This window comes from Physella acuta, unplaced genomic scaffold (genome assembly GCF_028476545.2).
Source record: "Physella acuta isolate Inbredline_101_S28 unplaced genomic scaffold, ASM2847654v3 ptg000494l, whole genome shotgun sequence".
NCBI classification, from domain to species: Eukaryota; Metazoa; Mollusca; class Gastropoda; family Physidae; genus Physella; species Physella acuta.
In genome coordinates this window covers 279,194-301,919 of record NW_026732013.1, presented here as the reverse complement: position 1 = coordinate 301,919, position 22,726 = coordinate 279,194, and the positions used below count along the sequence as shown (strand labels likewise).

The window sequence follows — 22,726 nt, the reverse complement described above, 5'->3', positions numbered from 1 at the left end:
CAATAAATAATTTGTGCTTAGGCCTACACATGATTACAACATGGGTGTTTCTTCTTAAGTTTGGCGTTCGGATTTTAATCGTTAGGGTATATTTATTAAAAATATTTTAACAAAGATATTTTCAGGGACTATTTTCTAATCTCTGTTACTCGTTTAAAATGCACTTAATTTAGCTTCTTAATTTTATTTTAAAGCTTAAATTAATTTCATGTAGGCCTAATGAATTGTAGTGTTAAATATTGCAGTAAACTTTCCTTAAAATTTTAACGGTGTAATTAAATACAATAAATACTAGATCTAGATATAAATCTATATACCACCTTCATAAACATATACAATATATACTTGGTCCTTTTTAGAAAGTTTTGAAAACGTTTTATCTGGCTACTCCATGTTCAATCACAGCCTGGAGAAGTGAGCTAAAATCTATACTAGATTTAGATCTAGATTCTAGATCTGGACTCTAGTTTTACTTAATTTGGTAAAATCACGATATAGCGTCGGAAATTATTGGGTAATGTTCGTTGAGTTTCGGTAGCATTCGTTACTGTAAACCATAGTTTATTTGACCGGTGAAAAAAAAATAAAGTCAAGTGCATTAAATTAATGTTTTAACTTAATTTACAGTGTAATTGACAGAAAATTAATAACAGATAGAAAATCTAAATATTATTAATAAACTCGAGTGTAGTAATTAATTTTTTTTTAAGAAACAGAAAAAACCTGCAGAAGATTTGCGACAACCAGCTCATGTTCTTCATAGTAGGGATTTAGGTAAAAAAACACTAATCATCATATAAAAATAAAAATTACATATTCTTGTAGAGCTCAACTATATGAAAACAAAACAAAAAAGATTTTCTGTCTAGCTCAAATAGTTTTTTTTTGGCGAATTTTTTTGTGAGGGGTGGAATCCCCTTGCTTTTGCATTGGCCAATTGTGACAAATCATGGTATACCTGAATAAATTGAGCATAGTTATTTTACTTGCAGTTGTATTTTGTTCATATTTGCAGAGTTTAACTAGAATGATATATAGAACTTGTAAATGCTGTTGAAATTAATAAAAATAATACAGAACTTATATTTTTGTGTTGGCTTCCTCCCATAACCCCAAAAAACTGTGTGCTGCGCAAATATGAAAATGTTTCTAAAGCCATATTTTATATAAATACAGCAAATGAAAGAACTACAAAGTTAGAAATCTAAAGTAAATGACTTGAACACTGTTATGTGCATATAATTGCCTCATTATTTTGGGCAGGTGAAGTAGAGTCCATCTTTAAGCCATTTTGTTATAAAACTGCTGCGCAAATATGAAAATGTTTCTAAAGCAATATTTTATATAAATACAGTGAATGAAAGAACTCCATAGTCAGAAATCTAAAGTAAATGACATGAACACTGTAATGTGTCTATAACTGCCTTGTTATTTTGGGCAGGTGAAGTAGAGTCCATACAAAAGCCATTTTGTAATAAGTGAAATGAAGTTATCAGATCAATGTTTTTATGTGTGAATTGTGTATGGATTCTGATTTTCAGCATATAACTATATCTAAGGGTAAGTAGAACTTGAATACTTAAAATTACAGTTAGCACAATGTTAGTGTATAGCAACAGACAGGTAACCTAGATCTAGATCTAGGTCTGACTCTTGTCAGTCTAGAGTCTAGTCTGACAAAATTGGATTTTTAGGAAAAACATATTCTAGAAAACTAGAACTAGAGCTGAAAAAATTAAAGATGGGTATGTAAATATATTTTGAAATAAAAAATTAGATTTGTTTGCACATGCCATAAGATTGCTGTTATTAGTGGACCAAACTTAAAGGCAGGAAGATCGGGATGAAAAAATATAACAATGGTGGCAGCGTGACCTACATACAGTGTCTACGTTCGGAGGGGTATAACTAATGTCGGAGTCAAAATATCCAAAAACAAATTTCATTTCCAATTACTTAAGATATGTCTGATCAGTAATCTACTCTCATCTAGAGGAATCTTTTAAAAAATCGAGATTCCAACGTATTTGAAACTAACCTTGATACAGGGGGAAGACCAAAGCAGAGACAGCATGCAATCAGGTCGCAAAGCCATTAAAACTAAGGGACAACCACTCTACTTTTTAATTAACCTTAGGAAATGACCTTTTAAACTTAATTAATTACCATAAATTAAAAACTTATTAGTATGCAAAACCAAATCTCGTGGGTCCGGTATCAGAAAGTAATGGGCGATTTCGGGTCATGTTTTTACCGCGAACTCGGCGGATGCCGACAACCCTATTCATAGTAAATAAGACGATTAGATTAACTAAAGTTAAAAGTAGTAAGAATAACTAGAATAATGTTTAGTAGCAGCAATAATTAGCACATACACTTAAAATAATTAGAAATACAAAATAATTAGCAAAACAGTATTTAAAATGCAACTAAAATCAATCCTTGCACATTTTTAAACATTATGTATTAAAAATAATATGGCGGCAAATAAATGATGGTTTACAGTATTTCCGGTGGTTTCCGGAACGGCTCGACAGACTACGCCATGGTTTTACTGTTTTTTACTGCTGTACAGTTCCGGAATAATAACCGACGCTATATCGTGATTTTACCCTTAATTTTATTTTTAAGATTTCAAGAATGAATCTAGATATAGATTCTAGTCTATCTAACGTTTAAAAAATACACTCTAATTTAAAGTTACAGTAAATTTGAGTTATAAAGCTTCCGAGCTTGGAATCTACGGTAATCTATCGTTTTGGGTACGTAAAATCGCCCGCAGCTATTTATGTACGAAAACGTTACCTCATTGTCAAGGCTTTAATAGAAGTTTATTGTCATACTTTTGTGTCAAATATTATAGATAAATGAATAATAAACCTAAATCAATGGCTAAATATATCGATATAGGCCAGAAATTAACTTTAAACAGCAGTGTCTGAGAGCAAGATTTGCTATATAAACAGGAGCCATTTGTAAAATAGAGTGGCTTCCCCCTGAATCTGGCGCTAAAAGCTTTTAAAAATAAAACTTAGACAAGATGGCTGCTATAGTAAATGAGCATGGTTGCATCTGTTGGAAACATCGCTAGTCTTCATTTATTACGGAAAAGTTTTAATTCAATTGTTTAAAAACAGGTACATAAATGAATCAAGGAAACATTTTTGAATTTTTTAAAACATAAATCCTACTCAAAATGTGAAATAATTATTAAAATTTAAGGAGTCACCTGTTTTTCACATTACAAATCGCGGGCGATTTTACGTACCCAAAACGATAGATTACCGAATCTACTTTCGCCCAGTCTAACAACTAGCCACACTCTCTACTGTCTCTACTCTAGATCTAGCTACTAGAGTCTAGAATAGTTACTAAGTTAGGCACTAGCTCTCACTAGCAGCAGTCGAGCTGCTAGATTTAGATGTAGAATATAGATTTAGAATCTAGATTCTAAAGAAAGAGTAAGACAGCAGACTAGGAAGTCTAGATCTAGTTTCTAAAATTCTAGCCCCCTAACTAACCTAAACAACACTGATCGTAATCAGATCTAGATCTATTCTACTTCTTTATTAGTTCCAGACTAGATTCAAGAAGATTAAGAATATCTAACTCTCGATCTAGATTCTAGTAGAATTTAGCTAGTCTCTAGACTAAAAACTGTAGATCAGATCTAAAATTTAATATTCTAAAGTAGCGTAGATCTAGTAGTGTAGATCTTGTCTAGTTCTAACTAAATTACTAAACTATAGGCCTAGATCTACTTTAAATTCAATCTAGATTCTGGGTTCAGTAAACTAGTTTTAGTTTAAAATCTGTCTTAAAGTCTAAACTCAGCACGGCCAGCATTTACTTTGTTAGGTTAATTAGGCCTAGGGTCTAATATTATTAATAAATAGCCTAGGCCTAATAGTTTGGCTAAATTTTACCTTTTGGTTTTACATTTAACGTGTAGTTGTTGTAGTTAAGTTAGGATTCATCAGCATAATGCAGCATATTAAAAAAAATTTGGCCATAGGCCTATCTATTTCAAGTACAGTACATTGTAACCTGACCTAAGAGAAAAATCTATAAGTAATAAACACTAGGTTTAACAAATAATACAGGCCTGGAGTTTAGACCTAAATCAGTATCAGTAGACCTAGTAAGAAAATTGGCCGATGCTAGCCGGAAAAAGATATTCATGCGCAATGGAGAGAAACTGCGACTCACCATCGCGGCTATGTCTTCGATGGTACTGCACATGCGTGTGTTTACAACCGCAGAACCTTAACACCAACCCTAATCCTATCCCTAACCTTAATTCCAGCCCTAACCCTAGCCATAGGTCACTGCGCATGCGCAGAGCTATCTTTTGCCGACTAAGTGGAGACGGGGAGAAAAATCTTCCGAGTAGTCACTTCGAAGAAAATGACCTTTGTTTTGATGTTTTATTGATCTTTTCTCTAACTAATGATAACTAATCTAATAACTTCTTTTCAAGATTAAAAAAGAGTCATAGACCCACCTTTCTCATTCAGTGAACTGCAACTGAGGTAAAGTACACATCATAGGTTTTGTAGAACTTTTAGGCTTAAGTTTTTGAAATATTTATTTCGCAGCAGTTGCGCAGATCGCTCAGCAGAACCCTAAATCTTTTCTCTAGGTTGTACGCGAACTAAAAATAGATATCAGGACTGTCCAATTTTGTTTCATCTAAGCAATTCAATGTTGACATAGATTGTTTTATTTCAACACCTAAGGAAGGCACTGGTTAAAAAGAAATAATAGAATTCAGATCTAGAACTTGTAAAAAGACAGTACATTGTTAGTAGTAGGTCAGATGATAGTCCTAGATCTAACTAGATCAAACTGATCTTCAGTAAATTGTATATAAACCTATGTGAACTTAAAAAAATGACCAGAAGTAGGTCTGTCAAATTTGCTTGTAAGGGGGGGGGGGAAGAGAAGTAAAGACACAGATCTCAAACAGATCTTGTGTTCATTCTATGATGTATGCTACAGGCCTGCTGAACTCAGTGACCCCTGCCGACTGTGGTGGTATTTTTCGCCCACCGGATAGGAAACGTAAGCAAACAATCACATGAGCGACAATGTATAGAAATTTTACTATTAAAAAAATAAATCTCACATGACGTTTTCCTGGGCCATCAACTTAATCTGCCACACGGTTGACTCTACCACACCTAAAGGAAATATTAAGCATTTTCAATCAGAAGTTGGCAAATCCCATAGGAAATAAACACTGCTTCATTTTGTTACTGCAGGTTGAAATATATCGTAATTCCAAACATAATATAGCCTATTAACTTATTATAAGCAGTAGTTATACTGGACCTGAATTTATATATGAGTTTATTAGTTATATATGCATATGGTATTGAATGATTTTCCCGATACCAATTTTTAGAATGCGTCCAATGGAATTAAAAGAATTACTCGGAACAGTTGGCGATCTGCGTAGTAACTTAGTATTTATTTTTCAGGCTTGGACACTAGGCCTATATTTTAAACCAGTAAGGACATGACTAAATTTGGAAAATTAAAAACGGCCAATTAAAGAGCATTTACCCATACACAATTCTAGGCTCTATTTATTTTAGCAAGACCTATATTTCAATTAACAGACTCATATTTCTACAATTTTTATCATTGTTTGCAGCTATGAAACTATTTTTTCTTTCTCTCTATCCTACTTGTAGACTGTAAAATGAAGAAATACAATTTGCTTATTTCTAAAATTTCTGTTACTTTATCTTTTACTCCTGCAGTTACACATCCTGCTTTGAACAATATGTCGTAGTGCTTAGCATCCTGGCTACTTATTAAGCTATATAACTTACTATTGACTGCTATTGGAAACAATGGACAGCAATCATTTTTCTCCTTATGGGACAGGGTTAACGCCTCAACCACAGTTACAGGTAGGTTTTAAATTATTACATTTTTAAAGTTATAGAAGTGTCCGTTCCCAGTTGACTAGGAATAGCTTTTAGGCCAGACCTGGGCTATCCTAAAAATAGCCAAAATGAATATGGTGCAGTGTTAATAATAATCTGTATGCCCCAGTTCAGAACCTATTAGGTCCTATTAAATAATTTGCTTGATTATGGGATCAAATGAATGTCTTGCCGTTATTTGTCTGGGTGACTTTACCTTTCTAGTAGCATCAAAACCTAGTGTAAGCTTTAAAAAGCCTATTTTTTTCTTCTCATTTGCTTTTGCAACTTGATCACATGCTGTTTTACCACCTTATCATTTTGAATCACATTGTTAGCCAACAGGGAATGGGCATGTCACTTATAATATAACTGTCAGAACTATTCCCAGCTAAATGGAAACTAAATTGTTAACGTCAGATTTTACCTGTGATTGGCTTTAAACTAATTAGTACAACTGCACTGAGGCTGATAATGCTATTTAATTGTATTCATATAGTGGCCTCGTGTCTAATTTTTTATGCTATGTTTAGTAACAAGTTATTGATACATTGATTTACTCTTTAAGAAACTTCATTTTGTTTCTTGTTTACAGAGTCCATTGCTCTCCCCTGGCATGGGCTTTAATCCTGTTCTCCCACCATCCAATGCCAGCTTGTACAACCCAGCAACCCCCAACCCTGGGGGACCAATGACACCTTTCTCTCCTGCTACTCCAGCCTCAGAGGGAACATCAGGCATCAAACCACAGCTGCAGTGAGCACAATTTCCTTGTTATAAAGATGTCATTGGTTATAGTTTATCCTGAATGAAAAATAGTAAATTACACTTAAACCCCGTTTTGTATTTCTGTAGCTACATAGAATAAGCATATTCATTGCTCATATTAATGTAGCAGTTATTTTTGCAATTCGTTATTTTTCAGAAATATTGTATGTACTGTGAATTTGGCTTGTAAACTGGACCTGAAAACAATTGCTTTGAGAGCTAGGAATGCAGAATACAATCCCAAGCGCTTTGCCGCTGTCATCATGCGTATAAGAGACCCTCGCACAACTGCCCTGATATTTAGTTCTGGAAAAATGGTTTGCACAGGAGCTAAAAGGTAGTTAGTTTATATTAAATTTTAAAATTATCATATTCTAGACAATTTTTGCTTTGTATCTTTTTTTACTAGTACCTTGCTTTTTTTAAGTTTCTTTGAGCTTTAGGTGTTTTCATCAATTTTATCTGCATTAAATAAGTGAACTTTAAAAAACTAGCAAATTTTAGCCTAATAAACTACACAACTTTCATTGTAGTGAAGATCAGGCAAAACTAGCAGCAAGAAAGTATGCCAGGATTGTTCAAAAACTTGGGTTTCCGGTGAGTTAGACATGTAAATTTTTTTAAAGTAGGTAGTCCAAACTGAAATTAACTATAAATCAGACATCTTTAGCATTTCTCCTGATAGAGACTGATGCGAGACCAGTTTTTAAAAAAAATATCCTAAAAATTTAAAAGGTTTCAAATAAGCTGAAAATAGGGCATCTAATTTTCAAGATCCAATATTTTCTGGGATATTTAAAACATAGAAGTTATTTGCTTCAAAATATAAAATATCTCAGTCCATCTTCATAAAAAGTGCATACAAAAAACATCAGGTACCATAGTAAATAAAAATTTAAACATAACATGCTCTTTAGCATCAAGAAACATTTACAGGTAGTAACACAGGCACAAAAATACCAACCACACGATAATGTATACAATATGCCTAACATATTAATGGTTAGAAGGTCAATGATATAGTAGACTTTAAATGTTTATACAATTTGTTACGAGTGACAACTAAATAAATTAAATGTTTCTATTTACCTTTTTGTTACTCATATTAAGTGGAAAATATTTTCACATTTTGCTTTTATAAATACTAAAATTTGAGTGAAAATGTAGTCCCATCAAAAATCTTATTAATCACTTTATCATAAGCTGTAATGATACAAACTTAAAATGTTTGTATTCTCAAACAACCTATTTATATAGTGTACTTCATGTCTGACAACTCATAAAATAATATTTTTTTTAATCCAACATGTACAAAAAACAGCACAAAAGCTATTTTGTGAGATATAGATTTCAACTTTATACTCATAAATTTTGTTAGTGTAGCACTACTTGAGGATTTTTTATTTTTAAAATCTCCCAAAATACATTTTCTTCACTTTGAATGACCTACTTTAAATGTATTTGTGTATTAGTATATTCTTCCACTTATAACAAAACATTTATCACTCTAATGGATCAGTAATATTGTCACAAAATCAATGTATTGAAGACTTTCAACTTGCTGAAGTATTAAATACTTTTAACTTGCTAAAAACCAAATTTTAGGCCAAGTTTCAAGATTTTAAAATTCAAAACATGGTGGGCAGTTGTGATGTCAAGTTTCCTATACGACTGGAAGGGCTAGTTTTAACTCATGCTCAGTTTTCAAGGTAAATTAATTTTCTGAAGTTTTAAACTGAAATGTTATATTAATCAATCAAAATTATATTGTGGTATGCTAATTAGTTCCACTAAAAAATTATTAATTCTACAAACCTAGATTTCTTTCACTTTCTGTTAGTGTTGTAGAAGATGGCTAATAATTTTTTTTACCTCGGCAGTTATGAGCCAGAACTTTTCCCTGGTCTCATCTATCGGATGGTCAAGCCTAGGATTGTTCTACTCATTTTTGTTTCTGGCAAAGTTGTTTTAACAGGTAAAGACGTTTTATAATTTTTGGACAGTTTTTTTTTTAAATTTTTTAAATTCTGCTCTAAAAAATATTCATAGCACAATTTGATTGCTGTCATTGGTGCAGACATGATCCTGTTATAGAGGGGCTCAAATTTTGTTTATTAATATATTCTAGATTGATTTTAATTATATAAAGTTGTCGTTTGATGACATTCAAAATTTTCAAATTGTGACACAGGCAGGCCTTAGATGATACAAATCCATTGAAAATGGGTTCTACCCATCCGCCCCCTCCTCAACAATCCTGTCTACACTACTGGTTAAGATAAATATCAAAGCTATTAACTAACACTAAATTCAGTTTCTGCCTATTATTTAATTGTCTTTTTCTTTTCTGCTGTTTAGGTGCCAAAGTAAGATCTGAAATTTATGATGCCTTTGAAAACATTTACCCAATTTTGAAAGGCTTTCGAAAACAATGACACAGTTTGTTTTATCTGCTGACATTCATGTTGTAAATTATGCTGTATTTTTATGTAAGATAAGAGAAAAAATGTATAACTGAGTTACAATGCAGCATTTTGCATGATTTTTGTTTGACATGTTAAAGATATTTTTACTTTGCCCTTTTGCTTAAAAAGCTTCCATCAACCATTATTAAAACTAAGGTAGTGTTATATTCCCCTCATTGACATTTTATTTCTTTGTACATTAGTTTTTATTCATGAATACTACATTGGTAGTGTTCTGTTGGTTTGCCATGTATTTATTGAAATAGTGTTTTTTTAATGTTCACAAATTATGTAAATATTTATCTGAGCTCTAAAAGTGGACCCACTAAATGAGCCATGTTCATTTTTTTCAATTTTGTATTACTTGTCAAAGATTGTTGCACAATAAAGTTATGACTTGTTAATTTGTGTTTGTACAATATTTAAATATGGGTTATGAAAGGATGCAGGTTTTAAACTTGTTCACTTTTAAGTCACATGCACCTAAGGGCCTTAATAGTATTTTGCACAGGTGTGAAAGATAAACTTGATAAGAATGCAGCACCAAGGTGGAAGGAAATGACATGTAATTATAACCGCAGATTAAAAATCAAACTGTGGTAAACAAATATTTGATTTATTTAACTACTTACAACATGTAATACAATTAATTGTACAATTTTTGAAAGAATTAGATCAGTTTTACGCAAGGAATAGACTCAATGTTTGAGCTTATTGTGGTCATCAATTTTTGGGAGGTGACGCAAAAGTTTTGAGACTCCAGGCAGTCCATGCAGTAGCAACCAGTACAAGGGCTGCAGCAGTAAAATATAAGGGCTTGTCAACTGGCAGTTTTTGCCACACAAGTTTACCATCGCTGATCTGAAAATATTGAATGAATAATGTTACATCATTTCTATTTACTACATAAAAAGTACCATATTCACCTCATGGAAATTAACAAATTACTTGGTTAACCTAGTCACAAACATTAACTATAAAGCTACCCAATGATATTTAAAAAAAAATTCTTTTCTACAGAAGTTGGCATTTTGAAATTCTACACATAATGGAGATTCTCTGATCTTGCAATTCTAACAAATAAATATTAAAACAGGACAATGCTGTGAATTTTAGTGGTATATAGACAGATTTCATGGTAAGAAATGAAAATAACCACCAATCAGCAGTTGTGACATGTGGAGTAGACAACTGGATGTGTTAGTTGTTGGAAACAAGGTCAGTTTAGATGGCTGTTTTTAAAACTAGAAAAGTGTCAACATGTTTATCTTTAGGTATCTATAAAGAAAGAAATATACAATAGGGTGACAAGAACAGTAATAAAACAAATATAAAAAAACCTTTCTAATAGCAAGATTTGGTTACGCATGAGATGAGATCTTTTACATATTTCAGCAACCAATGCTTTTATGAAAGAAAGCAAATTAGTTTTATTTTCTTATTGTCCGTGCATTTAAAAGCATGCTATTTAGAAAGTTTTTTTTTATATTTATTTTCTACTTTTTTGTAATTCATAATCTATATCTACCAATGCTGCAACTATAAATATTTGCTGTAAAAACCATCAGTAGCTTGTGAAAGATTAATATTTCCCCCCCCCCTGTGAAATCAGCCATCCGTTATGACATTTTACAGACGATGGAAACCACATAAAGTAGATCTTGTTACCTCCCCTTAGTTTCAAATCATTTATAAACTATATTATCTGCCCCAATAGCCTTCACTAGATCAACCAGCTCTACGATTGTTAACATTCTCATAAACCACAACCCTCCAGACTCCTATCTCCCCTTCTATTAATGAATATAGTTATCTATTGAATGTTTTAATTTTGTTATCTCTCTTTAGTTTGGAAACCATTTGATTAATTTTAATGACTTATTTCTAATTAAATAAAAAAATAGACTTGTATTGTCATCAAAGTGGAACGTATCTGGAAAGTTTGAACGAAATCGCTGCAGTGGAAGTGTGTCAAAACTGAGTTACAAGATTTGTCACAAGCCCACAAAGAAACTAACTAAATAAAAGCTTGTAAAAAGTAAGAAAAATAACCAGCCTTTTTACAACCAGTGGGATGAACTCCATTTCACAGCCTGGCAGGGAAGATTATTCCACTTATACCATGTCAGTGAAACAGCAATTGTGCACCACTATGCTAGGGGCCAAAGATCTAAGTGGTTGTATAGAAGAACAATTTTTCAACTGTCTAAACAACAGAGCATAAGTGATCTTACTAAAAACTTTGTCTGCCTTTCCATAAACGTCTTGTAGTTTTTCGTACTGGGAACTGGGTATTCTCCAGGTCTTAGGTTTGACACAGATGACTGGGCTCTCGTTGGTTGTAAATCTGTCTTGAAGTCATAAAAAACCTTGGATACCTCTGTTGGAGCCTGTTTTCCAGAAAGAAACTGAAAGTAAAAGATTTAGTTAAAATAATTACCAGTAGGACCTATATAAAACTGTATGAGGAATAAGTATAAAATTGTTAAAGAAAAATATTTAAGAAGACTATCATTTGAATAAAAAATCAAACAATATAAAATAAAAGTTTATACTTTCCTGTCTAGTTCCATCCCCCCCCCCCCCCCCCCCCCCCCTGAAGAGATGCCTGGAAGAAACTCTGGTTGGTATAAGTATAAGATTGGATAAAATTTCTCCCAAAAATGTCAACATATTACTGTACTTATATCAATATTACTTTTTATTATGCCCACAGCTCATCATTCATTAGATTAAAGAAATTTCCAATAAATTGGGGCATACTGTTACAAGTAGTGACATTTTATCAGATATTGATATCAATAAATAGTTTACTAAAAACAGTAACACACTAAATAGGCTGAATTATCATTTTTTTAAAATTAATACTTTTGTTAATTTTTAAAAACAAAACAATCTGTTTTTGAAATTATTATGTATTGCAATTAGTTAATATCCTCTTAATTGCAAAAAAAGATTTAGGCAGATATTTGGCATGCTCTATACATTGAGACTATAACCCTTGTTGAAATTGTAACTCTGATTTTATGTGAGCCCCCATAATAGGCAACAAGTCTGTAAGATTATGCTGTTATGCCACTGTTATGGTAATGTTAAGTTAGCCTGGGGGGGGGGGGGGGGGTGATGACAACTGAACTAGGGCATTATATATGGCTATGTTGTTTTCCGGCTTTCAGCCAACTTAAAATTGCAGAATTATGAAAGTACCAAATCGTGTTTTAGGTTATAGGAATATAGACTATAAAATAAACTATAATAATATTATTAATATTGAGTAGATCTATACTCTATACTATCTAGGCCCTATATTAATATTATACTAGAGTCTAGAATCTAGATTATACAGATCTAATACGTCCACAAACCCGTCCTGACCCACACAACCAATTGGTTGAAAAAATCTGGTCGTATGATTGTTTTGTTTATTGTACTAGATCTAATATTCTAATAATATTATTATTTCTGTACTCTGTACCTGGGGTGTGATCGGTTGTCCTGTTGAGACATCCTGGGAAGCAGCGTTTAAATTTTGCGATATGCTATTAAACTTGTAGAAAATAGTCATTGTTGGAAAGTCTAAGGATAGTCACTAACAATTTTAAAAGTAATTAAATCTATGTTTAGCGAAATGTTTTCCAAATGTTTTCCAGTCAACAGAACAGCACTGAGACTGACATGCCCTACTATCGCAAGGACAAGTTGTTATGCGTGTAGATTGATCTCCCTTCGATAATTAGATATTTTTAGTGGACGGTAATTCCCGATAAATGTTGAATGAGGAAAAATTAGCTGATGCTTTTCTACAGGCCTAGGTTACAATTCATAACTATCGATTCCGTGATAATCTTCAATCATACAGAAATCTTCAGATTATTAAAAAAAAACAACAACAATAAGCTGCTATATTTAGATTTACTTAAGACAGTGGCGTAGGCGTAGCCAGGATCGTCTCAAGGGGGGGGGGGGGGGGTCCAATTTTTATTCGGAGACAAGCTTTCGATTTGCACCCCCCCCTCAGTCTTTTGATTTGCACCCCCCTCAATCAAGCTTTCGATTTGCAGCCCCCCCCTCAAGCTTTCGATTTGCACACACCCCCCCCCCCCCTCAGACTTTTGATTTGCACCCCCTCTCAAACTTTCGATTTGCACCCCCCCCCCTCATACTTTATATATATATATATACACCGAGGGGTCTATGGGGGGGGGGTTATGACCCCCCTAACCCCCCCCCCTGCCTACGCCACTGACTTAAGACCACAGTTACAGTAGACCTTATAGAATATACTCAATATAGGTCATAGGTCAAAACACCTGTGGTCAAAGCACCTAGATCTAGATTCTAGGACCAGTTTATATCTATATCACCATGTGATATGAATCATACGAAACAAGAAACTATGATATCTTACACATTTACCTTTTAGTTTTAGAACCTGATGGACTGATGGTCGATGGGGCAGGTCAAGTAGAGTTCATCTGTCAGCGCTATGCCCACAAATGACATCATGCTTTTTGGACAATTTTACCACCCCATATCGTCACAAAAAGCCATACCGCCCTCCTCTAAAATGACATCACGCCTCCAATTGCAACTTAGAGACCCTATTTATATGTCTCATATTAGATGTGCTGGGTCAAAATGAAATATACTATATTTATTTTAATTTAAAAAAAAAACCCCAGAAAATTCGAAAGAAAAAAAAAACAATCCTGCATATATTCAGTTTATTTTCTTTAAAAATGCCATGGTATGGAGTAGCTCTTTTTTAGCTAAATTTCCTTACAGGAATTGCGATTATTAACTCGTCATTTCTGGATGGATGTGTGTCCGCAGCTTTAAGTCGTATCTCCTCCTCAACGAAGCAATATCGAGGACTAGTTCCAAAAGCAAATATGTTAAGCAAGTTCCGAGGAGGATTGTGGGATAAAAAAATTCCCGGAATTCCTTCCTGGATTTCCCGGAAAAGCAAAAAAAAACCCTCGAAAAAAAGCAGTTTTTGGCCCATATCTCGGCAACCAGACCACTTAGCGACTTGAAACATTTACCAATCGATTCCTGTCATAATTTAGAACAATTTTGCCGAAGAAAGTTTTCAAAAATATCCTTTCGTTCGGTCACAAAGAATTAATTACGGAAATTGCGCTTAAATTGTCACTAGACTTTTTATTAACTTGTTTTTATAATGATGTACATTAAAAAGAAAAACAGGACTCCCCCCCCCTTTCTGATCGTGATATTGGGCAAATATTGACCCCAAATAGGCCTTATACATTTATAGATTTTGAGTATATTACTTATTAGGTCTAAATATATAGATCTAGTATACAATTCTTTGAAATCCTGTTTCTATTAGACATCTATTGAAGAGACGAAATACAAAAAAAATATTTAATCTAGATCTATATAGAAAATATATAGATCAACTAATGTAGTAATGTCCACACCCCAAAAATTTCAAATGCTCCCCCACCCCCCGAAGAAAAATGTCTGAAAGAAACACTGCATGAGCTGTAGCCTACGTCACACAAACCGCTAGCTCACTGTGAATCAGATAAGCTGTTGTGTAAAGCCACATCGCCCACGTAACGATCAATGCACCCGATTTCTTTTTGTTCCGGGTGACCAACCTCAGCGTAATCGTTAGGCTAGTGTGAAGTGTGATTTCTTGACACGATCAGACCTATCTGATGTTAGTAGTAATCGATTAGATATTAACAACAATCGTTTTTCAATAGTAAAATCATGACATAACATGATAACTTGAGCCTCATAAACGTCTTTGTCTTTCAAGTCAATGCCCAATGCCCAACTTCTAGTGACCAATTGTCGTAAACCTTATAAGCCTAAACTAATTCTAACATTAATACTAGAGGTATCAAAAGCAAACACGACATTATTGTTTTCTTACATCACAAAATATAACAATTTAATAAACCCTTTATAATATTATTTTCTCTAAATGCTCTTTCTAATTTTTATACCTTTTTAAAATGAAACCATAACATAAACCTCGATTACCAGTATCGATATTAATAGTTTTAGCGGAAGTGTACATGTTGTTGCCATCGTTGCTATGCGAGGTTGAGACGAGGGAATAATATTTGTTGTGATTGTCGCTAGTAAATGGTACAGTTTTCTAATATTTTGTGTATTCTAAATTAGTTTCGAAATGAGTTACATAAATTTAGGCAGAGACCTCAATGGTCTACCAGCGATAAATTCTGCACGAAGAATTAAAGCTTTAGAAGAAGAACTGCAATGGTACAAACAAAAAGAAACTGGTGGAACAAGTGGACGCATGACGCCGGTGGGCATTCTAAAGTATGACAGTAAATATGATGGAAACGATACACGAAGACAAGTGGTGGAGGTAAACAAGTTTATAATTTAAATTCAATATGTTACTTAGTAATACTTAGAGTTAGGGGCTCTTACAAGTATAATAATAAAAATTGTAAATGTAACAAAACTAACAAGTCAAGTAGGCCTAACAAATAGGGCCTACAATATTTATTATTTATTAAGTTTAGCTAGAAATCTGTTTGTTTAATATTGTATAGGCCTATAAATAAGTTAAAGAAATACCAGGGCCTAATCTTAGTTCTATCTTATAAATAAATTATTAATAATAATTGATAACTTATGAGATAAAAAAAGTCAATCAGATAGTTTCGTATGAAATTTAAACCTTTAATTTTAGATATGGTTATGGTAAATAAACGCTGTTTAAGATTTTTGTAGGCAAATATGTCATTTAACTTTGGTGTCATAATTTATAGCTACAAGACCAGTTGAAATCTTTCCGTGAGGAACTAAAGAAGAAGGATTCTTTAATACAACATTTAGTCAGCCTTGACTCAGCTCCCAAAGTTCCAAGAGCACCAGATTCATACAGAGTGAGTAGGAGTTACATATTCACCAGCTTGAGCCAAAGAATTTATTTTTCTTGATACCTTTTTTTGTTACCATATTGGTTGTAGCTTCATATTTATAAACAATACTTTTTCAATAACATCACAATATGTACATTCATGTGTTATGTACACATTCACTCAATTTTCATGGATGTGGTCAACAGCTTGACAGCCTTTATCTTGGAGAAAGGTCAGCAGTGGACATGACTAGAAGTGAGCTTGCAGCATTGCAAGTTAAACATGAAAGAGCGCAAGCACAAGTACGAAACTTGTTTTAATTATTATAGTATTAATTATGTTATTCTCTTAAAAATTGTGTGCCTTATATTTATAGAACAAGACTGGCACAGAAACACTTATTTATAAACTTAATATAAAACTGAAAGCAAAATGTATTTTATAAACCTTATAGATCCGAGACCTCCAGGTAGAAATGGAAGCTAAAGACATTAAAATCAAAGAACTCCAGAATCTACTTGACGCAAATAGGGATTCAGAATCTCGCCTTAGTAACATGGTCACATCATTGCGAGAAAAGCTGGGAGAATATGAATCTAGGGCAGGGTCATTTGAAACAGTTGCCAACAGAGGAGAGTTTACGATATCAGCACTACAGCGGGAGAATAGGGAGCTCAGTGATAAAATTGTGGAACTTGAGCAAAGACTGAGGTTTGTTTATTGTTGTACACACTAAAAACAGCACAAATAATAGACAAAAAAATAACCCAGTAATTGTTATAAAATAGTAAATATCTTTGCGTTTTTTTCTCATTGTTAACTATTGAATAAAACTTAAATTGTGTGGGAAATGAAAAATTGGATCCTTGTAAAAGTGATTTAATGTAGTTAATTTTAAATTTGTGTGCATTTTAACAGAAAATCTCTAGAAGATCGAGATCAAGCAGATTCCAAATTAATTAGTGAGAGTAGAAGACTTAACGAGCTTCTGAGTCAGATAGGCAGCATGCTGTACACAGATGACGTAATTGACACATCGTCTTCTTCTATTGATGTTGTTGTTAGAAAGGTAGTCACATATAATATACTTGTTTCATTTCATTTTCATCTCAAATATTTTAGTTTGTTGACTCATTGCTTACAATCAAATATTCAGAATGTTAGATACATGTTTTATATTTTCAATGGATTCTACCATGAAATAATTGCATGTATTTTTTTGTTAATGTAAACACTAGAAGTGTAAGTTGGCAGCATGAAAAATGTATTTGTTATTTAATAAATGTATGGTTTCAGACTCACTTAGGTTAGTAACCATGTAATTAATTTTCTTTACAAAGTTGAATGACCTGATACAAGAGAATGCTATGCTGAAGGGAAAAATTTTAACAATGAATGAACACTTGAATGAAACACAACTGGAAACCAAGGCTAGTAGAGAAACCATCATGAGGCTGGTCTCAGAGGTTGGCCGCGAGCAGAAGGTGGCCACCAGGTACACATCAGACATCGAGCACCTCAGACAGGTCAGTCCTGGTTATCTTACGTGGAAATACATTTTAAAAATATACTTGAAGTTTTAAAATGTATTCAAATTTTTAAAATTAAATCAAATTAATTAATAAATTTGTTTAAACTCAGGAACGGGACAATGCCATGGCTGCAAGAAAGGACCTGGAGCGTGAGATTGAGTTGTTGAAAGAAAGACTTGATGCCAGCCATAGAGCTCTTGACGCCACCAAAAACGAGCTGCAGCTGAAAGAAAGTCGCTTCCACAGCCTTGACCGCAATTACCGTGAAACTGCCCACACTGTGAAGACAGCGAGCACCCAGTTTGACCTGTTCAGGGAACAGATAGCCAACCTCCTCAGTACATCATACAACAACATTGTCCCATCTGAGGAGTGTATCAAGGAAACAGTCAGAAGACTGGCAACTGAAAGAAAAGAACTGGGTCTGGTGAGTTTATACAAAAATAGGAAGAATATATTTAATGTCTAGAAAGTAAATAGATCACTATTTTTTTTCCATGAAAATATCAGGATCATAACTATATTTATACAAACTTACATATGGGAACTTAACATTATATTGTATTGTATTTTATTAGCATATAAACTTAAATTGTTTTTAGCGCCAAGAAGAATATGAGAGCCGCATCAAGAATCTTTCTGAGCAACTGGACCATGAATTGAGCATTCACAGGGACATGGCCCAAAGGGCGAAGAGGTTTGAAGTGGAAGCAGCAGATCTGGCCGAGAGGCTCCGAAGTGCTGAGGGTGAGCTGGCGGCTGGCGACTGCCTCAGGGACGGCTTCAAGTTTGACAAGGAAAAAGTAAGTATCATGTGACACAGCATTCAGTGCAAATAAGTACAGATGGTCTTGTGTTTAAGTATCACATGGATCGAGCTTTCAGTGGAAAGTGATACTGATTGTCTTGTGTTTTACAAGTTGTTTTATAAATAGAATGTAATGCAACTGGCTTATTTCTAATACTTGTGTTTCATTTTAAAAAAATTATGTAGCTGATGAAATTTATTTATTAATAGTACCTCAGAGGTCTACAAAAACTTGGGGAAATTATGAAGATGGATCGCATTTCTCTAGACCTTGGCCTTGACCTAACAATGGATGCCCTGATAGCACGTGCTGAGCAGCTGATGAAGCTTGAAGCAGACGCTCTGGCTGATAAATCAACTCATGTTTACAATCTACAGCGAAAGGTAGTCAAGTTATTCCACACCTGAGCTTTCTTAGCCTACTCCCATTGAAACATTGACTTTTTTTTTAGATAGAAAACTTACTTGATTTTTTGTATTCTAGGTCAAATCTCTGAAAGAACAGTTAGAAAGCAAAGACTTACATATTGACTTGTTGCGTAAGAAAATGACCAACTTAGAAGAGAGGGTTCATGGACGTGTAGACTTTGAGAAACAGCGTGAGTCTGAGAGCATTCGTGTCCAGAAACTGGAAAAACTGGTTGAGAAATACAAGCTCCAGCTGCAAGACTCACGGCATGAGGTTCAAAACCTCAAGGCTCAACTGCTGGGCTCTGGTGAACTCAAGGTCAGTGACCTTTGAACTTTTCTTATCAATCAGTAAACTAATTAATTGTTGTTTTTTCTGTAACATTTTAGTGTCACTGCCGTACAATTTTTATTATCAAGAAAGAGTATATGATCAGTTTGTTCAAGATGCAGTTGTTATTTTAAAACTTTTTTCTTCAACTAGGTAAGGACTCTAGAGCAACAAAAAGATATTCAAGAGCTGGCGCGTCAAATTGACGAGTTAGAAGAGGTTCGCAAGCGCCAATCAAAGAAAATTTCAGAACTGAAATCTTCAGTTGACACTAATGAATTAACACTCCAAGAAAAACGAGTTGCATCAGAAAATGCGGTGCAGGCACTCAGTAGTGAGCTGCGAACCACCAAGAATGCACTGGATAATCTTAAATACAGAGAAAAACAGGTTCGTTGGGGGTTTATGTTTAACTTGTGTAACTTTGGAAAAAATTGTAGCAATTATTTAAAAAAAAAATTCTTACTGATTTATAAACTTTTAGTCAATACATTTTAAAATACCATTTACATTTGGATACATACAAAAAGAATAAACAATAAAAGTTTCAACGATTGAAATAAAAAGTGCAAACAAAACATCATTTCCCCTCTTTAGCTTACAAAACTATTCAAGTCTGATTAAACTGTTATGGTGCCTTTAAATTAAAACACACATTTTCCCCTCTCATTACCAACTGAACTGTCACCTTTAAACTTTTGATGCATATTGTTCCAGTTGATTGATTTCCGAACTGTTGTGGCACGTATGCTTGGCCTTGACATCAACACACTGGCCGTCCCTGATTATGAAATCATCACTCGCCTAGAAAAGCTGATCCAGGCCCACCACACGACTGCCTTCACCACCTTGTCCTTGGAGGAGGCCCTCCAGGACGTGGAGGATGGAACAGCCCCACAGTACCGGCACATTCTGGAAGCCACAGATCCTGTTATAGCCAGATCTAGGGAAAGGTCGCGGAGGAAAGCAGCAAAGTTGAGAACCAGAGCTCGGTCGGTGTCCCCCATGAGGCGAGATCCACGAGTCTATTAAACCTTAATTTTCTTTAGGACTGCACTCCAAGTTTTGTTTTGTTGACACTGAGACCAAAACATAACTCTTACAACAGAAATAGCACAATAATTGTTATAGATTATTTCCCTTTGTTTTTAAAAAAGGGACGTAATCTCTCTTTTATTAAATCAATATACAAACTTTTTACAATCAATTTTGGTAAATCATCGAAAGAAAGGCTGTCATAATTTGAACAAAACAAAACATGCTCTGTATTCTAATTCAAGCATGATGTAGTCTTAAATCTAATACATTTTATTAACAATTTTTTATTTATCTTATCTTATAGTAAAGTAGAATCAAATAACTGTATCAGATGAAAATTTTAAGTTACAACAAAATATAGCCATGCTGCCTTTTCATATTGAAGGCTTTAATTATAAGAGTTTTGCCTTAAAATACAGCCAAATTAAGTAGAATGATATACTATGTTATTAGTTTTTAATCAGTTTTTACCTATGATTAACCTAAACGAAGTTTTGAAACATTAAAATGTAGTAGACATAATAATATCATTTTGAGCAGGCTTGTCTGATGTGACAGAGCTATAAATAAATGTGTCTTACCTTAAAGCACTGGTCATTTAATTTTACCAAACAAACTGTGATAATACATTCATATATGTAACTTCATTTACAACTTTTAGCCACTCTATATTAATGGAATCAAAATTTACACCTTGAATTATTTATATTTTTTAATTTTGTTGCACTTACTTCATGCAGCAAATGAAGCATCCTATTTCTTTAGAGTATATGTTCTGTTTTATTCATCTACTGTACTGATGTATTTATGTTCCATTCATCTTCTGTATAGTGTATTCTTGTGTAGGGTGTATTATTTATGTTCTGTTGATCTTCTACACTTAATTATGTTCTATTGATTTTCTGTACAGATATATTGATTTTCTTCATATTTTGTATTGATCTGATTCCATTTAATTATTTTTAATAAAAATATGTGAGGTTGATATAATTAATTAGAAACAAAATGACTACCTTAACAAAGCCTGTCATTTTTGTGAATGTCAGTTTTAACCCTTGAACTCAGGAACTTGAATATTTCTCAAACTATTTGCTTGAGTTGAGCTATTATCATATCATCAGGATATAATTTTAAAAGTTTTTAAATTCTTAGTTTTTAAAAAAAAATGTTTCAGGGTAAAAATAAGACGTATATTGTCCATCATTTCTGCAGTAATTTAATAAAGTGCCTGTATAATACAAATAAAATGAAAAACGTTTGGTGGTGGAATGTTTTGAGCCCAGCTAGTCCTATAAGCTGTTAGTTACTGGACAGTCTCAAGTTAAATATCTATAATATGTTCCCACTTTCATCTCAGTAAACTTAAGTATAACATGAAATTTAAAAGCTATATACACCGAAATACGTATTTATAAACAACTAAAATTGAATAATTTATTACACATAATTTGAAAGTAAATTGTTTTAAATGTATGAATTTTACATTCCAGTTAAGTAATTTTATTTTTTTACTGTATACATTTTACACACATGTATTTTTATCATCTGTATTCTTGCACTGCACAAAATTCATGTAATTTTTTTTTCTCAACTATTGGACTAATGCATATTTTAATTGACCAATGGCTCTTTTATCTTTACACTTAGACTAATGTATATCTAAAATGATCAATGGTTCTGTTTTCATTACAATTGTACTAATGTATACCTAAAATGATCAATGGCTTTTTTGTCCTAATGTTGGGAAATCATGACTGTCTATTTTAGGAACTGCGTGATTGGATTAAAAACTTGACAATGAAGAATGTAGAAAACAATATATTTACTGAATCAGTTTTGCCTAGCCCAGATTATTATCTGTGAGACCTGCACCAGCTGTGGGAAAACAATTGCTTACACCACAGACAGTGTTGCCAGATTTCATTGAACAAACAGGCCTATGACATATTACACAACACCAAACAGGCAAATGAAAGTTTGTCATGAATAGAAGTTTTAACTTGTTAAAGCACTAGATAAAACCAATATTGGAAGTTACAAATGCTAGCAGTATGACAGGACAGATTTGCATTTTATCTCTCGTGACCTCCTTAGTGCCAAAGCTACTGCATCATTGATTTGTTTCATTGAAAATTTAATTCAACTTTTTTATTAGTTATAATGCAAGCACTACATGTATCTTAAAAACCCTGCACATTTAACAACAAGGTTGTTTCTATAACAACTAATGTAAACAAGTCTTTATAATTCTTTCTTTCTTGTTTTTCGTTGAACTTCTATAAGAATAAAAAAAAATACGAAATAAGTGTAAAGAATACAAGATGAGGATTTTAAAGGGCAAATTGTTTTCTTGAATTTAATAAAACCTGTCTCTGTCTCAATAAGCACATACAGTTACAAAATAATTGTGTATGTAAAATGATCTTTATTATTTGCTGTTTATGTTTATGTATATACATATGTTATTATTATGCCACTATTGTAACACTTCAAATTCATTTTAGATCATAATACAGCAATGTTTCCATTATTTTAGTTTTAAATATTAAATAAAATATTACTTGGGCA

At 33.2% G+C, this 22,726-nt stretch overlaps 3 protein-coding genes across 6 annotated transcripts; 2 read left to right on the top strand and 1 right to left on the bottom strand.

Moving 5' to 3' along the window:
• Positions 1 to 67: 67 nt before the first annotated feature.
• Positions 68 to 9,573, top strand: LOC131944443 (uncharacterized). Of its 4 annotated transcripts, none has more exons than XM_059305047.1 (9): positions 68 to 86; positions 4,481 to 4,532; positions 5,769 to 5,921; positions 6,532 to 6,692; positions 6,862 to 7,041; positions 7,238 to 7,301; positions 8,310 to 8,413; positions 8,585 to 8,679; positions 9,063 to 9,573. In XM_059305047.1, the coding sequence occupies exons 3-9, from the start codon at positions 5,862 to 5,864 to the stop codon at positions 9,137 to 9,139; spliced, it is 741 nt and encodes a 246-aa protein (XP_059161030.1). In that variant the 5' UTR covers positions 68 to 86; positions 4,481 to 4,532; positions 5,769 to 5,861; the 3' UTR covers positions 9,140 to 9,573. The 4 variants fall into 4 exon arrangements, with proteins under 4 accessions (XP_059161030.1, XP_059161029.1, XP_059161033.1 ...); XM_059305046.1 differs by lacking the exon at positions 68 to 86 and adding an exon at positions 374 to 414; XM_059305050.1 differs by lacking the exons at positions 68 to 86; positions 4,481 to 4,532 and adding an exon at positions 396 to 414.
• Positions 9,574 to 9,751: 178 nt separating this feature from the next.
• LOC131944444 (uncharacterized) lies at positions 9,752 to 12,899 on the bottom strand. The gene is made up of 3 exons (XM_059305051.1): positions 12,645 to 12,899; positions 11,404 to 11,577; positions 9,752 to 10,030 (listed from the first exon to the last, which is right to left on the bottom strand). The coding sequence occupies exons 1-3, from the start codon at positions 12,732 to 12,734 to the stop codon at positions 9,893 to 9,895; spliced, it is 402 nt and encodes a 133-aa protein (XP_059161034.1). The 5' UTR covers positions 12,735 to 12,899; the 3' UTR covers positions 9,752 to 9,892.
• Positions 12,900 to 15,218: 2,319 nt separating this feature from the next.
• LOC131944442 (coiled-coil domain-containing protein 170) lies at positions 15,219 to 22,726 on the top strand. The gene is made up of 12 exons (XM_059305045.1): positions 15,219 to 15,539; positions 15,949 to 16,065; positions 16,248 to 16,343; positions 16,496 to 16,752; positions 16,960 to 17,110; positions 17,382 to 17,567; positions 17,683 to 18,000; positions 18,176 to 18,376; positions 18,592 to 18,765; positions 18,866 to 19,108; positions 19,274 to 19,510; positions 19,838 to 22,726. The coding sequence occupies exons 1-12, from the start codon at positions 15,339 to 15,341 to the stop codon at positions 20,150 to 20,152; spliced, it is 2,496 nt and encodes an 831-aa protein (XP_059161028.1). The 5' UTR covers positions 15,219 to 15,338; the 3' UTR covers positions 20,153 to 22,726.